The 15,272-nt window shown below is 35.2% G+C and overlaps 1 protein-coding gene across 1 annotated transcript; it reads left to right on the top strand.

The window, feature by feature from the left end:
* The first annotated feature begins 644 nt into the window (after positions 1–644).
* Positions 645–3,681, top strand: LOC132106307 (calcitonin gene-related peptide 2-like). The gene is made up of 4 exons (XM_059511937.1): positions 645–753; positions 1,035–1,131; positions 2,719–2,853; positions 3,212–3,681. Exons 2-4 carry the CDS (start codon positions 1,061–1,063, stop codon positions 3,384–3,386), a joined length of 381 nt encoding a protein of 126 aa, XP_059367920.1. The 5' UTR covers positions 645–753; positions 1,035–1,060; the 3' UTR covers positions 3,387–3,681.
* Positions 3,682–15,272: the final 11,591 nt, after the last annotated feature.

The raw sequence follows: 15,272 nt of genomic DNA, 5'->3' as shown, positions 1-15,272 counted from the left end.
TAAACTTGACAATTAAAAAAAAAAAAAAAAATAGTTAATGTCATTTTAAACCGCATCTTTCTTTCAAGCTTCAAAAAGGTCCATCTTCACGAGAACATTTCAAGAATTTTAATTTCTGTATAAAATTGTGTACGTTTTCCACCTTTTCCATTCCGTTACAACACAGAATGATTCATGTGTGATACATTTCAGTCCATCATTGCTTCTTGTATCCCTGGGAAGGGGAAAGTATTGAGCTACAGAAAAAGGAAAAGTTTTAAAGAAATCTGGCATTTTTAGAGCATTTTGAATGGAATCAATCAATAAATAAATATACAAAGAAACAAGGCCTGACTCAAGGCCTGACCTTGACCTTTCTCGTATCTTAAAGTAGTTGTTCCAGGTACAGCATTGATTTTTCTTCTGAAACAATAATTAAAATTAGCCAAATGTGCTCATGAATGTTCACTCAAAGTCATCTGAAACATTGTGACGTAAAGGCAGTCGATAACGATGTCCACAACAAATGTCATAATGAGCGTCAACGCTGCTTTTGACCCTCGCTGTGAGTTTGAAATCTTCAAGCTAACCCCAATCTCGATCTCTGCTGGAAATGGAGGGCTATATTTGGAGGAGTGCGATGATGTCACAAGTGGTTGAGGGTAGGAGCCTATAACAGAGAGGATGGAGTGAGTGTATGAGTGTTTGTGTGAAAAACAGAGACAACGCCGGCACCTTCAGGAGCTGCTGTCCACTGGTTTGAAACCGCTGGAAGTGAGTACTCTTACCTTTTCAATAAAATATCTGAAGATTATCATTAAGCTGAGTATGTTTTTAGTTTTGAAAGTTTAAAGATAATAATAAAAACATTTTAATATTAATGATGCTAAATGTCGACAAATGTAAAAGAAGGCTATGATTTGTCTAGTGTAATATGATTTAAAAAACACCTTGAGCTTTACTGATGGAGATGTGGCGGTGCAAAACTCTAAAAGATTACTGAAATGTCCACAACATACTAATGCTCATGCATTTTTCTTCTTCTTTTGCACAAGAACAAATACAAGTATTCCTGCCTGCCATGTATCTGCCCTCCCAGATCCTGATCTTCCTTGTGATGCTGCAATGTGTTGCCACAGTCCCTTACAACAGGCAAGTCTTTTAACTCATTGAAAAAAGTAAAAATGTTCCTCGTTAGAGTGTTTTTATTTATTTATTTATTTTTAATCTGATTACAGATCTATTTTTTATGTCTCAATCCGATATTTAAAACTAAGATTATTATTATTATTATTGTTTGTTTAACCTAATGTTTTAGGCTGATAAGGACAAATTATAATTTTTATTTATTTATTTCAGTTAATCCAGATGGTATTAAGGTTTAGGTAACACACTAGGTTAGGTTACTTAACATATTGTCTATTACATTATTTCATAAAATAGAAACATATAAACAAAACGTATTGTTTATTGCATATTTGATTTTATTTGATCTTTTAAATAAGAAAGAATGATTGAATATTTAAATTTATAGAATTTCAAATATTAAATATAAACTATCTGTGTGACTGTAGTCTTGTCTAATGCGTGCACTGAAAACAAATGGTAACATCTAACTTAACTGGTTTTATTGAATTCAAAAATATGATTTAATGTAGATGATTTAATCTAACAAAACAAATATTTACGTTTTAAATTAGAAATAGCTAACAAGTTATTTTTCATTTGTTTCACATGACAATGATAACGTTCTACCACGCAGTCTATAGTGAAGACAAACTTTACAAAATTGATGTTTTTAATTATTTTAAAAGGTTTTGACATTGAAATCTTAAGAACATGAATGTGTACTGTGCATAATTATTGCAGAGCTGTGTGCATTGGTGTAAAAGCGTCACTAAAGCATAAAACAACCTTTAATGTTTCTTCCTTTATTGTTATTATTATAGACTTCTTTTTCCAAAAGTATACTTTTTAAAGCAGATTTCTCCTATGAATATATATTTTTTTCATGTTTATATTGTACATTACAATATCATTTCACTATAAATTCACTTATTACATGCACATTTTTTTGTCAAATTATTATTATTTTTTTTACTGTATAATATGTATTAGTTATCATTTATTAAAATGAATTACCCCCTTATCAACCAGAAATTCAATACTACACATCCCTTATTCAAATTAAGTTTAAATAAAATTTCAAATTTAACTGCAATAGATAAAACACCTCTACTAAATAATTTCCATACCTTCATTTGTGTTATTTTCTTTTGATGACTTCACTATTATTATAAAATGTAGAAACTGGTCATAAGACAGCATCGATGTATCTATAGGTACTGCAAATACAATAATAAAATAAAAAAAATGTGCAGCTATTTCTAGCTGTTTCAACTTTACTCTTGCTGGTGTAATCTAATGTATACAGATTTTTTTTGTTTAGTTTAGTTTAATATAACCAATTAATAATGTATTGTTAACACGTCAAGTAACTATTTTAGGTCACCTAACAAAAACGTTCATATGAGGTAGCAGATTATTTAGTACCCTTGTAACAAGATGTAGCAAGTGTGTTGCAAGTGTGGAGAAGTGTGTGTAAGTGATATGACCAGCAGGCACAAATGATCCACTTGCAACACGTCTCCACTTCAGAAGATTGTCACAGTCAGGGAAACTGGCGCTTTCTAGGCAGCTCTGGATGACACGGTGCTTTGTTTCCTCTTTTGTCGACAGGTACTCCCTTTCCTCTAACGACAAGCCGGATGACTCGCAAGAGGTCAATGGATGGCTGGTTACAGATCTATCTGACAATCCATTTGTGAGTTTTACGAGGCCACGGCCTCCAAGGGGCCTCCCAGCAGTGAACAGGTACTTGTGCAAAATAATTAACAATTATGATTGATGTTGCAATTTCGGTAGGCGTAGTATCATTGAAGTAGATTTGTAATTGCGTTTCTGAGGGGGGATAAATTAAACAATGAAATTGGACATTTTGTTATAAATTATCAATAGAAACATCATGCTAGTAATCCACAGCAATCACACACACATAAAATGTGTTTACTGTTAGATTAATCTATTATGAACTATTATTGAGTCTTTGAATTTTAATCTGTTAATTTCAAATTGTACGATTGCGATATTACGAACAACATCATTTTCAGGTGGTTTTAATTTATTGGGGCATATGACTAATGCTTAAATATTCTCCTGAACTTCCCCACAGTCATTACATGGAAAAGCGGAAGTGTAACACAGCCACCTGCGTGACTCAGAGATTAGCAGACTTTCTCGTCCGCTCCAGCAACACCCGTGGCACCGTCTACGCGCCGACCAACGTGGGAGCCAACACTTATGGGAAGAGAGACTTGCTGCAGTTGCCCATTTATCTGCCCCTATAGTTCAAATGCAGACACATTGGAAAATACAGGCAAATAAATGTAAGATGTATACTAATTCTGTTTGTTTATTTTATTATTATTTATTATCATGATTATCCCCCCAAAGTATAAAAGAGCCAGTGCCTTTTGGTGTGAACAACTGTTTGCAGCATTTTCAGTTTCGGGGTAAAACCTTGCATGTCAATAAGGACGTATGGTGTTTTGCTACATGTTAGCATGATGGCATATGAATAAAATATGTTATAAAAATGACACGGATAGCAAAGAAGAATGGAGATTTTGTTTAGATTTCTTTTTTGTTTCTAATAAAAGAAAGAAAAAAAATCCACTTCTCTGCTCAATGTTATTATAATAAGGTCAATAAACCCATGATTTTACGTAGAAAGAATTTCAATAGCAATGTAGCAAGAAAGGCTTATATTTTAAACCAAGAAAAACAAAAATAATATATATCCCTCAACAGAAACTGATTTAAAAGGTGGTTAAATATCCCACAGCCATTAAAAAAGACCCTTCCTGACACCACCTGATTGGATGCAGCACCTCACTATATGATTTTTGATGAACACACAGATATGTTAATGCACAACAACATCAAGTGGTTGGATACAACGATTATAGCCATAAAAACCATGCAATTTATGCACCATACTAGTACATTATAGACCTCTGAGAATGACTGATCCTTGCTAAGGACCTCTGCAATACATACAAAAACACATGTGCTATTCATAAAATTATGGAGGTACAAAAATAGCAGAGAAAACAGACAATAGTACACTCATGACACTTTAGAATAGGGACCAGTTCCCAGTTCTCACTATTAACCAGTTGCTTATTAGCATGCCTATTATTACCATTTTATTAATACTTATATTCTACATCCCTAATCCTACCCATGCCTAAACTTAGCAACTACCTTACTAAATATTAATAAGCAGCAAATAAGCAATTTATTGAGACAATAGTCATAACTAATGGTTTGTTAATAGTGAGAACGGGACCTTAAAATAAAGTGTGACCAGTACATTCATTTTAATTCACACTTGCACTTTAACAGAAATTTACCTCAGCTCAAAGTGAAGGATAAAGATCTAGAACCAAACTTTGACCTGATAAACTTTCAGATTATTAACTAAAACTGGTAAAATATTGGAGAAGACAGATCGCTTTAACCCGACTGACCAGTTAACAGAAGTCAGAATGTGACAATGCTTGCATTCTTGTAAATATTTTAAATGAATTGGATAAAATATTTTGCACATTGTGCTGTTTCTGCAATAAATGTAATATAAGCAACTCCCATACAATAATAATAATGATGATGATAATAATAATCCAGCCAACAACGGCTATTATGCCTGTTATTATAACATTATAACAGGCACAATTTTTATTTAGAGAATTTAATTGTTTTAATATGTGTATTGTTTAGTAAAAGTCTTATTAAAGAAATTACTCTTAAAAATAAAGGTGCTTCATAATGCCAGAAGAACCTTTTTGTCTAAATAGTTCAATAAAGAACCTTTAACATCTGAAGAACCTTTCAATTTCACAAAAGGTCCTTTGTGGTCAGAAAAAGGTTCTTCAGATTATAAAAAAGTAAAACTCTTAAAACTCTTACTTTTAAAAATAAAGATGATTAAAGGGTTCTTCACAACGATTCCACAGAGAACCAATAAGTCAAAGGTTCTTTAAAGAACCATCTCTTTCTTACCTTTTTATAATCTGAACAACATTTCTTTCACCACAAATGACTTTTAGTGAAACAGAAAGGTTCTTCAGATGTTAACGGTTCTTTATGAAACCATTTAGGCAAAAAAAGGTTCTTCTATGGCATCGAAAAGCACCTTTATTTTTAAGAGTGTATGATATCTTACTATTGCTAAATTTTCATTGAGATTTAAAATGATGAGGAGGAGATAATTGTTTTGGACTGTTGGTTTTTTATTTTTATGCTGTGGAATATGTGTAAAGGTTTTAAAAAGAATAATAAAATAATAATAAAAAAAAAAATAGTGGCACAAAAAAGTTCTGTGAAATTGTATTGTCTTTTGACATGTCACAATTTACTGCCAGGTCTAAAAATATCTCTGTCATCATCAGGTACTTTCACTTTGTTGCCGTTTGAACTGTCAAACACATGAACATATTCTATTCATTTTTCCTCGTCCCTCTGATGGTGAACATCCACCGGATGTTGTAATGTGGTTGCTCTAATAAAAATATGTTATAGAGCCAGAAATAGATAATATATAAACGTGGAGAGGCCAGAACATTAATCAATCAAGCAGAGAAACACATGTCAGTGCCATTTCACATAATGACATGAATGAGAGATGGACAGGTAAGGCCTAATGAAAGTTCCGGAAATACATTTTCACAAGACGGGCGTCTGTATTGATAAATTAAACATCATGCACATAATTTCTGAAGAAAAAAAAATAGTACTACCATTTTTTGTAGTCATTTACTATTGTAGCATGTAGTGTCAAAATAAACATGTGCACAATTGTCCTTAAAGTAATATCTGAAGCTAACACTCTTATATTCATATTTTATGTACAAAATATATTATTTAAAAATGTTATGTTGATTTTGAGGTAAAATATGGCCTGAGCAAATACAACACTTAGCACTTCATATCTTTTGATGTATCAAATATACATCCTAATTATCTTGACTTTGTGCTAAACTTGTTTTTACCCTGGTGTGACATCACTTCTACTCTGATCTAAGCGTATCAAACAGCCAGGGTCTTTCTTGTATTAATATAACAGGAAATAATAGTATTGGCTGCCGTCACGGATAATTTGGCAGCTGATATATCTGTCATAATGACGTGGGTATCCATGAAGAGGTTAAAGGCTACAGCCGATGTTTAGTTCATTTAATATGGTTGACATACAGAGCCATCAGATCCATTATGTACGCAGACTAGACAGAGAGGAGAGGATAGCTCGAGTACAAGTGTGACTCATTTCATGTGGAGAATTAACTGGTACTTTTAATTAGTGCAATGCAAAGTTAGTTAATCATGTCATTTTTGTCCTGTGCAACCAATGTTTCATATCTCATGCCAGACTATTTAGAGTTTTTTACATTATACTTACCTAAGAAAGGACTGAAAATATAAGGTAACTACATAATGGGGCTCTGCATAGGACTGGGATTGGGAAAAACTGGGGTTAGGTTTAGGGGTGGGTTCAGAGTTATTACAGTTATTACTCATTACAATTACTGTAATAATTTCACACTAAACTGAAAAATATTTGACCATAAATGTACATGTGGAACAGGACTTTAAAATAAAGTGCTACCACATTTTCTTTTTATCATTATCTTTGTCTCATATTTTTCTGATAAATATTTATTTATATAATATAATCATAAATAAATCATATCCCTGTTGAAAAAAACAGTATTGCTGATTGTTGGTATGTTGTGTCCAGGATTCTAGTTTAACCAGTATTTTTTTTTTTTTTTTTGCAGGTGAGCACCCCTGTAAAAATAATAAGTACACTTTAACATACTTTTAAAATGAGTGAAAATTTGTTGCGTTTTCCTCCCCCATGTGCTCCATATTCTAGTTTTCCCCAGGTTTGATTATGCCTTTATTCTGTCTGTCCTATTACTGTTCACATTATGTTTATTTAATTCACCTGTGTCCTAGTAATCACCCTCGTTTAGTCTTGTGTGTATATATAGTGGTTTCTGTTTTTGATTTCCCTTGTCCGGTATTGAAAGTCAATGTTGTGCTACATGTGTGATCCTGCCATCGCCTCATGGTGTGACAGTGTTGAGGATCGCCTCGACTTTGTACCACTGAGCAACAGTCCAGTTCTTCTCCTCCTTAGCCCAGGTAAGACGCCTCTGACGTTGTCTGTGGTTCAGCAAAATCCTTGACACGTCTGTGTGTGGTGGCTCTTGATGCCTTGAACCCTGCCTCAGTCCATTTCTTGTGAAGTTCACTCAAATTCTTGAATCGATTTTGATTGACAATCCTCATAAGGCTGCGGTTCTCTCTGTTGGTTGTGCATCTTTTTCTTCCACACTTTTTCCTTCCACTCAACTTTCTGTTAACATGCTTGGATACAGCACTCTGTGAACAGCCAGCTTCTTTGGCAATGAATGTTTGTGGCTTACCCTCAAACATGAAACATTGAAGGGTGTCAATGATTGTCTTTTGGACAACGGTCAGATCAGGAGTCTTTCCCATGATTGTGTAGCGTAGTGAACCAAACCGAGAGATCATTTTGAAGGCTCAGCAAACTAATGCAGGTGTTTTGAGTTGATTAGCTGATTGGCATGTCACCATATTCTAATTTGTTGAGATAGTGAATTGGTGGATTTTTGTTAAATGTGAGCCAAAATCATCACAATTAAAAGAACCAAAGACTTAAACTACTTCAGTCTGTGTGCACTGAATTTATTTAATACATGAGTTTCACAAATTGAGTTGAATTACTGAAATAAATGAACTTTTCCACAACATTCTAATTTATTGAGATGCACCTATATTTTAAATGGTCAGTGTTTCTTGATGTTTATTAAAAACCTCCTTTACTTCTTCTCTGTCATGCACAATTACTACAATCACAATCTCATAACAAGTATGTGTTCTGCCTCACGTTTTCTGTCTGCTGTTAAATTTTGTAAGGCTTATGTCTCCTGTGTTCCCTGTTATCCCCAGCATGCCTTTATTAAAACATTTTTGATTTACTTTATTCCTCATTTTCTCACTCCTCACTGTGTTTTATGAGTACTAATAAGCTAGCAGTATGCATGCTATTAAGTAACTAGTAAATAGTAAGAATTGGTCCCTAAACTAGAATATCATTAAATTATATACATATCTTATATATACACTTCTTTATTTCACAATGGCATCTCATGTCCAGACCAGTGACAAACCATGTTTTTCCTCCTTTGCCCTTTTCCTGAAAAGTGTTTCTAGCTGTGAGTGATGCTTGAATGTTAAGTTGGGGGAAATGACACATAAAGTAGGTGCCTCTAAGATTAGCCTAAATAATTAAAGACAGCATGCCACACATGCAGTTCATTAGGTTAGAATCACCCCGGCATATTCTGAGAAGAGAATATTACCATATAAGCCCTCCTGTCCAATGAACTTAAGCTATCCTCATGTCCAAGGGCTGCTCTTTCTATGTGAATCAAATAAGGGGGTTGACGTGTCACATTCGGGGCAATGTTTTAACATGTCTGCAGGGCATATCAACATTATCAACATATCAACATTTTTATTTATTTTTTGCCACTGATGCAGTAATTCAGATAACACTTCCAGGTCTGTGTATGTTATCCTGAATATATATATATATATATATATATATATATATATATATATATATATATATATATATATACACATAATTTTATTTATTTATTTATTTTTGACACATTTGACACTCTTGGTTTATTTTCAATCTGTGACTCATAAAAGCAACACTCTTCAGACATAAAATCAGAGGACATTACATTTATACCATTTCATACCAGTCACCAGCTGTAATTACCTGCAGCACTCGGTGTGTGCATCACAGACTGATATGATATTTGGAACAACTCTTTTTTTCATATGTTATTCATTCAAGCCGCATAATTCATTGCAGGCTTAAAATGTAACCAAAGATACATTTATAATACATTATAACTAAGTGATTTTTATTGATCTAATATTTACAAATATTTTAAATAACTTTCTCCAAATTGTGAAAAAGAAGTACAATTGACATACTTTTAAATCTAACATGAAAAATAGATATAATAATAAACTATTAAATATAATTAAAGTACTGATAATCCAGTTTAATTTAGATCAAATTGCATTTCCCATCAGAATAAATTGATCTTCTGACAGCCTCTTCCTTTGTGAATAATTGCAAACTGGTTTGATATTTCACATTAAAATTTTAAATTCAAATGGAATAATATTATTTAAAAGACTATACTTCATGTAATGTTTTTAGACACTTAATTGTATGCTATTTGCAATTGAATGCTATTGAAGTTCATCAAGCTCCAGTTTTTCACAAGTTCATCAAACAACCGCAGTAAGAATTTTCATCAAGCACGGTGAGTAATGGCTTCTCCTATCATTGTTTCTTGCACCTCTTGCCACATGTACAGTTTATCTATCTCTGTCGCTGATGAGGGATTCACATGTGATAAATGCAGGGAAATAGTTAGGCTGACAGAGAAGATTTCAGAATTAGAGACACGCATCCAAACTTTAATTGAGGACAGTAAGAATGTTAGGGCTCTAGATACGGCTTTGGATGCGTCTAGCTCAGGGATTCCTGTACATTGTTCGGTTCCGGAAACAGAGCCCCAGCAGCAGGGCAACTGGGTGACGGTGAGGCAGCGTAGTCGTGGGTCAAAACACCGCTCTTCTGTTCCGATCAAAACATTAAACAGGTTCTCCCCACTCAGTGATGCACCCACTGAGAAACCTGATGAAAGTGCTCTAGTTATTGGTGATTCTATTGTACGGAACGTGAATATAGAGACACCAGCCACCATAGTCAAATGTTTACCGGGAGCCAGAGCGCCTGACATCTTGGCAAATTTAAAAGTGCTGGCTAATGCTAAACGTAAATACAGTAAGATTGTTATTCATGCCGGCGCTAATGATGTTCGACTTCGCCAGTCGGAGATCACTAAAAATAACATTAAAGAGGTGTGTGAACTTGCAAGCACGATGTCAGACACTGTAATATGCTCTGGTCCCCTCCCTGCTTACCGTGGTGATGAGATGCATAGCAGATTGTCATCACTCAATGGCTGGATGTCTAAGTGGTGCCCACAGAATAACATAGGTTTCATAGACAATTGGACGAGCTTTTGGGGCAGACCTGACCTGTTGAAAAGAGATGGTCTTCATCCCTCCTGGGGTGGCGCCACTCTTCTCTCTAGAAATATGGCAAATAGTCTTAGTGTTTATACTTGACTAACTGGGGCCCAGGTCAGGAAGCAGACAGACTGGCTAAACCGACCGTCTGCTAGCTGCCTCGTGTCACAGAGGTCAGTTAATTCTCAGCACATAGAGACTTTTTCACCTAGATATCACACTATAGAGACTGTGTCTGTTCCCCGAACTAGAAAATACAAAAAACGTCCAAACCAAGTTAAGATTAACAATTTAATTGAGGTTCAACAAATAAAAAACAGAAGCAATATGGATAAACAAATGATAAAGCTTGGCTTATTGAATATCAGATCCCTTTCTACGAAAACACTTTTTGTAAATAATATGATCACTGATCATAATATAGATGTACTCTGTTTGACAGAAACCTGGCTAAAACCTGATGATTACATTATTTTAAATGAGTCCACCCCCCAAGATTACTGTTATAAACATGAGCCACGTCTAAAAGGCAAAGGTGGAGGTGTTGCTTCAATTTATAACAACGTTTTCAGGATTTCTCAGAGGGCAGGCTTCGAGTATAACTCATTTGAAGCAATGGTACTTCATATAACATTATCCAAAGAAACAAATGTTAATGATAAATCCCCTGTTATGTTTGTACTGGCTACTGTATACAGGCCACCAGGGCACCATACAGACTTTATTAAAGAGTTTGGTGATTTTACATCCGAGTTAGTTCTGGCTGCAGATAAAGTTTTAATAGTTGGTGATTTTAATATCCATGTTGATAATGAAAACGATGCATTGGGATCAGCATTTATAGACATTCTGAACTCTATTGGTGTTAGACAACACGTTTCAGGACCTACTCATTGTCGAAATCATACTCTAGATTTAATACTGTCACATGGAATTGATGTTGATGGTGTTGAAATTATTCAGCCAAGTGATGATATCTCAGATCATTATTTAGTTCTTTGCAAAATTCATATAGCCAAAATTGTAAATTCTACTTCTTGTTACAAGTATGGAAGAACCATCACTTCTAACACAAAAGACTGCTTTTTAAGTTATCTTCCTGATGTATCCAAATTCCTTAGCATATCCAAAACCTCAGAACAACTTGATGATGTAACAGAAACTATGGACTCTCTCTTTTCTAGCACTTTAAATAAAGTTGCTCCTTTACGCTTAAGGAAGGTTAAGGAAAACAGTTTGACACCATGGTATAATGAGCATACTCGCACCCTAAAGAGAGCAGCCCGAAAAATGGAGCGCAGCTGGAGGAAAACAAAACAAGAGGTATTTCGTATTGCTTGGCGGGAATGTAACATATCCTACAGAAAAGCATTAAAAACTGCTAGATCCGATTACTTTTCTTCTCTTTTAGAAGAAAACAAACATAACCCCAGGTATTTATTCAATACAGTGGCTAAATTAACGAAAAATAAAGCCTCAACAAGTGTTGACATTTCCCAACACCACAGCAGTAATGACTTTATGAACTACTTTACTTCTAAAATCAATACTATTAGAGATAAAATTGCAACCATTCAGCCGTCAGCTACAGTATCACATCAGACAGTGCACTATAGACCCCCTGAGGAACAGTTCCACTCATTCTCTACTATAGGAGAGGAAGAATTGTATAAACTTGTTAAATCATCTAAACCAACAACATGTATGTTAGACCCTATACCATCTAAGCTCCTGAAAGAGGTGCTTCCAGAGGTCATAGATCCTCTTCTGACTATTATTAATTCCTCATTGTCATTAGGACATGTCCCCAAAACCTTCAAACTGGCTGTTATTAAGCCTCTCATCAAAAAACCACAACTTGACCCCAAAGAACTAGTTAATTATAGACCAATCTCGAATCTCCCTTTTCTGTCCAAGATACTAGAAAAGGTGGTATCCACACAATTATATTCCTTCTTAGAGAAAAATGGTATATGTGAGGATTTCCAGTCAGGATTTAGACCGTATCATAGTACTGAGACTGCTCTTCTTAGAGTTACAAATGATCTGCTCTTATCATCTGATCGTGGGTGTATCTCTCTATTAGTTTTATTGGATCTTAGTGCTGCGTTTGACACAATTGACCACAACATTCTTTTGCATAGACTTGAATACTTTGTTGGCATCAGTGGAAGTGCATTATCATGGTTTAAATCGTACTTATATGACCGCCATCAGTTCGTAGCAGTGAATGAAGATGTATCCTATCGATCACAAGTGCAGCATGGAGTACCTCAAGGCTCAGTACTAGGGCCGCTACTCTTCACGCTTTATATGTTACCCTTGGGAGATATCATCAGGAAACATGGTGTTAGCTTTCACTGTTATGCTGATGATACTCAGCTCTATATTTCTTCGCAGCCCGGTGAAACACACCAATTTGAAAAACTAATGGATTGCATAGTCGATATAAAAAACTGGATGACGAGTAATTTCTTACTGCTAAATTCTGAAAAAACAGAGGTGTTAATTATAGGACCTAAAAACTCTGCTTGTAATAACCTAGAACACTGTCTAAGACTTGATGGTTGCTCTGTCAATTCTTCATCATCAGTTAGGAACCTAGGTGTGCTACTTGATCGCAATCTTTCCTTAGAAAGCCACGTTTCTAGCATTTGTAAAACTGCATTTTTCCATCTCAAAAATATATCTAAATTACGGCCTATGCTCTCAATGTCAAATGCAGAAATGTTAATCCATGCATTTATGACCTCAAGGTTAGATTATTGTAATGCTTTATTGGGTGGTTGTTCTGCACGCTTAGTAAACAAACTACAGCTAGTACAAAATGCAGCAGCAAGAGTTCTTACTAGAACCAGGAAGTATGACCATATTAGCCCGGTCCTGTCAACACTGCACTGGCTCCCTATCAAGCATCGCATAGATTTTAAAATATTGCTTATTACTTATAAAGCCCTGAATGGTTTAGCACCTCAGTATTTGAATGAGCTCCTTTTAAATTATAATCCTCTACGTCCGCTACGTTCTCAAAACTCAGGCAATTTGATAATACCTAGAATATCAAAATCAACTGCAGGCGGCAGATCCTTTTCCTATTTGGCGCCCAAACTCTGGAATAACCTACCTAACATTGTTCGGGAGGCAGACACACTCTTGCAGCTTAAATCTAGATTAAAGACCCATCTCTTTAACCTGGCATACACATAACATACTAATATGCTTTTATTATCCAAATCCGTTAAAGGATTTTTAGGCTGCATTAATTAGGTAAACCGGAACCGGAAACACTTCCCATAACAACCTATGTACTTGCTACATCATTAGAAGAATGGCATCTACGCTAATATTTGTCTGTTTCTCTCTTGTTCCGAGGTCACCGTGGCCACCAGATCCAGTCTGTGTCCAGATCAGAGGGTCACTGCAGTCACCCGGATCCAGTACGTATCCAGACCAGATGGTGGATCAGCACCTAGAAAGGACCTCTACATCCCTGAAAGACAGCGGAGACCAGGACAACTAGAGCCCCAGATACAGATCCCCTGTAAAGACCTTGTCTCAGAGGAGCACCAGGACAAGACCACAGGAAACAGATGATTCTTCTGCACAATCTGACTTTGCTGCAGCCTGGAATTGAACTACTGGTTTCGTCTGGTCAGAGGAGAACTGACCCCCCAACTGAGCCTGGTTTCTCCCAAGGTTTTTTTCTCCATTCTGTCACCGATGGAGTTTCGGTTCCTTGCCGCTGTCGCCTCTGGCTTGCTTAGTTGGGGACACTTCATCTACAGCGATATCGTTGACTTGATTGCAAATAAATGCACAGACACTATTTAATTGAACAGAGATGACATAACTGAATCCAATGATGAACTGCCTTTAACTCTCATTTTTGCATTATTGACACTGTTTTCCTAATGAATGTTGTTCAGTTGCTTTGACGCAATGTATTTTGTTTAAAGCGCTATATAAATAAAGGTGAAAGGTGACATTAAATGAAATGTATTAAAATAAAAATAGATCAAATGAATAAATTAAAAGTTATTTAAAGGCAATAATCTTATTGGGCTAATTTCCTCAGTAAAATCGTAATATGCAATATTAGAATTAATTCTACTGTCTTTGAAATGTGGTTAAAGTGTATAGCTGAATGGACTGAAAAGGACTTATACTTTTAATGTCATTTCGATTGAATTTGTATTGCATATTTAAAAAAAAAAAATTTAATGGTGCAATTTTTATTAACAACATTAGCAATAATAAACAATAATATTATATTAACCATATTAACAATATATTCTTCAAATAATACACTAGTTAAAATTATAATCAAGGATTTGCATGTACTTTGTTAGTCATACCTACATATAATTACTGTAGTAATTATTGTGTAATTGTGAGGAATCAAAAATCAAAGAGATTTCGGCTTTTGCATTTTTTTTGGGGGGGGGGGGGTGAGAATGGAAATCTGATACTACATTGAGAGTTTTGTGAGAAATTCCAACTGAAGTGTATTGTTAATCAGTGGCGTGCACAGTGGTGGGTGGGGGATGTGGTTGGGGTCCGATGCTAAAGTGTAATTGGGGTCTGGTCTGCCCCCGGTCCGCTATTTCTACCGAGGGTAGGATATAAATATTTTTGATCGTGGATGATAAAAATGTCTCCATGATCTGTCTTTGAAGAAATATCGTTGGATTGTGCTGCAGTGCGCATTCTATCTGCCGCCGCGGAATTAATATACTGCGACATACATTAAAGGGTTAGTTGTATTTTGTATTTTCGATGCTTCAAAATATTCTAACTGACCCTCTGATGTCACATGGACTACTTTGATGATGTTTTTCTTACCTTTCTGGACATGAACAGTATACTGTACACACAGTTTCAATGGAGGGACTGAGAGCTCTCGGACTAAATCTAAAATATCTTAAACTGTGTTCTGAAGATGAAAGGAGGTCTTACAGGTTTGGAACGACATGAGGGTGAGTCATTAATGACATAATTTTAAGATTCGGGTGAAC

This window comes from Carassius carassius, chromosome 26 (assembly GCF_963082965.1).
Source record: "Carassius carassius chromosome 26, fCarCar2.1, whole genome shotgun sequence".
NCBI lineage: Eukaryota > Metazoa > Chordata > Actinopteri > Cypriniformes > Cyprinidae > Carassius > Carassius carassius.
The sequence above is the reverse complement of the archived record's forward strand: the minus strand, read 5'-3'. Positions and strand labels throughout refer to the sequence as shown.

What these genes read in the sequence shown, in the direction of transcription:
- LOC132106307 (XM_059511937.1), top strand. Translation starts at nt 1,061, where the DNA reads ATGTATCTGCCCTCCCAGATCCTGATCTTCCTTGTGATGCTGCAATGT. An exon ending in GCCACAGTCCCTTACAACAG is followed by an intron (nt 1,132 to 2,718) that starts GCAAGTCTTTTA and finishes TTTTGTCGACAG; the next exon opens with GTACTCCCTTTCCTCTAACG. An exon ending in GGCCTCCCAGCAGTGAACAG is followed by an intron (nt 2,854 to 3,211) that starts GTACTTGTGCAA and finishes ACTTCCCCACAG; the next exon opens with TCATTACATGGAAAAGCGGA.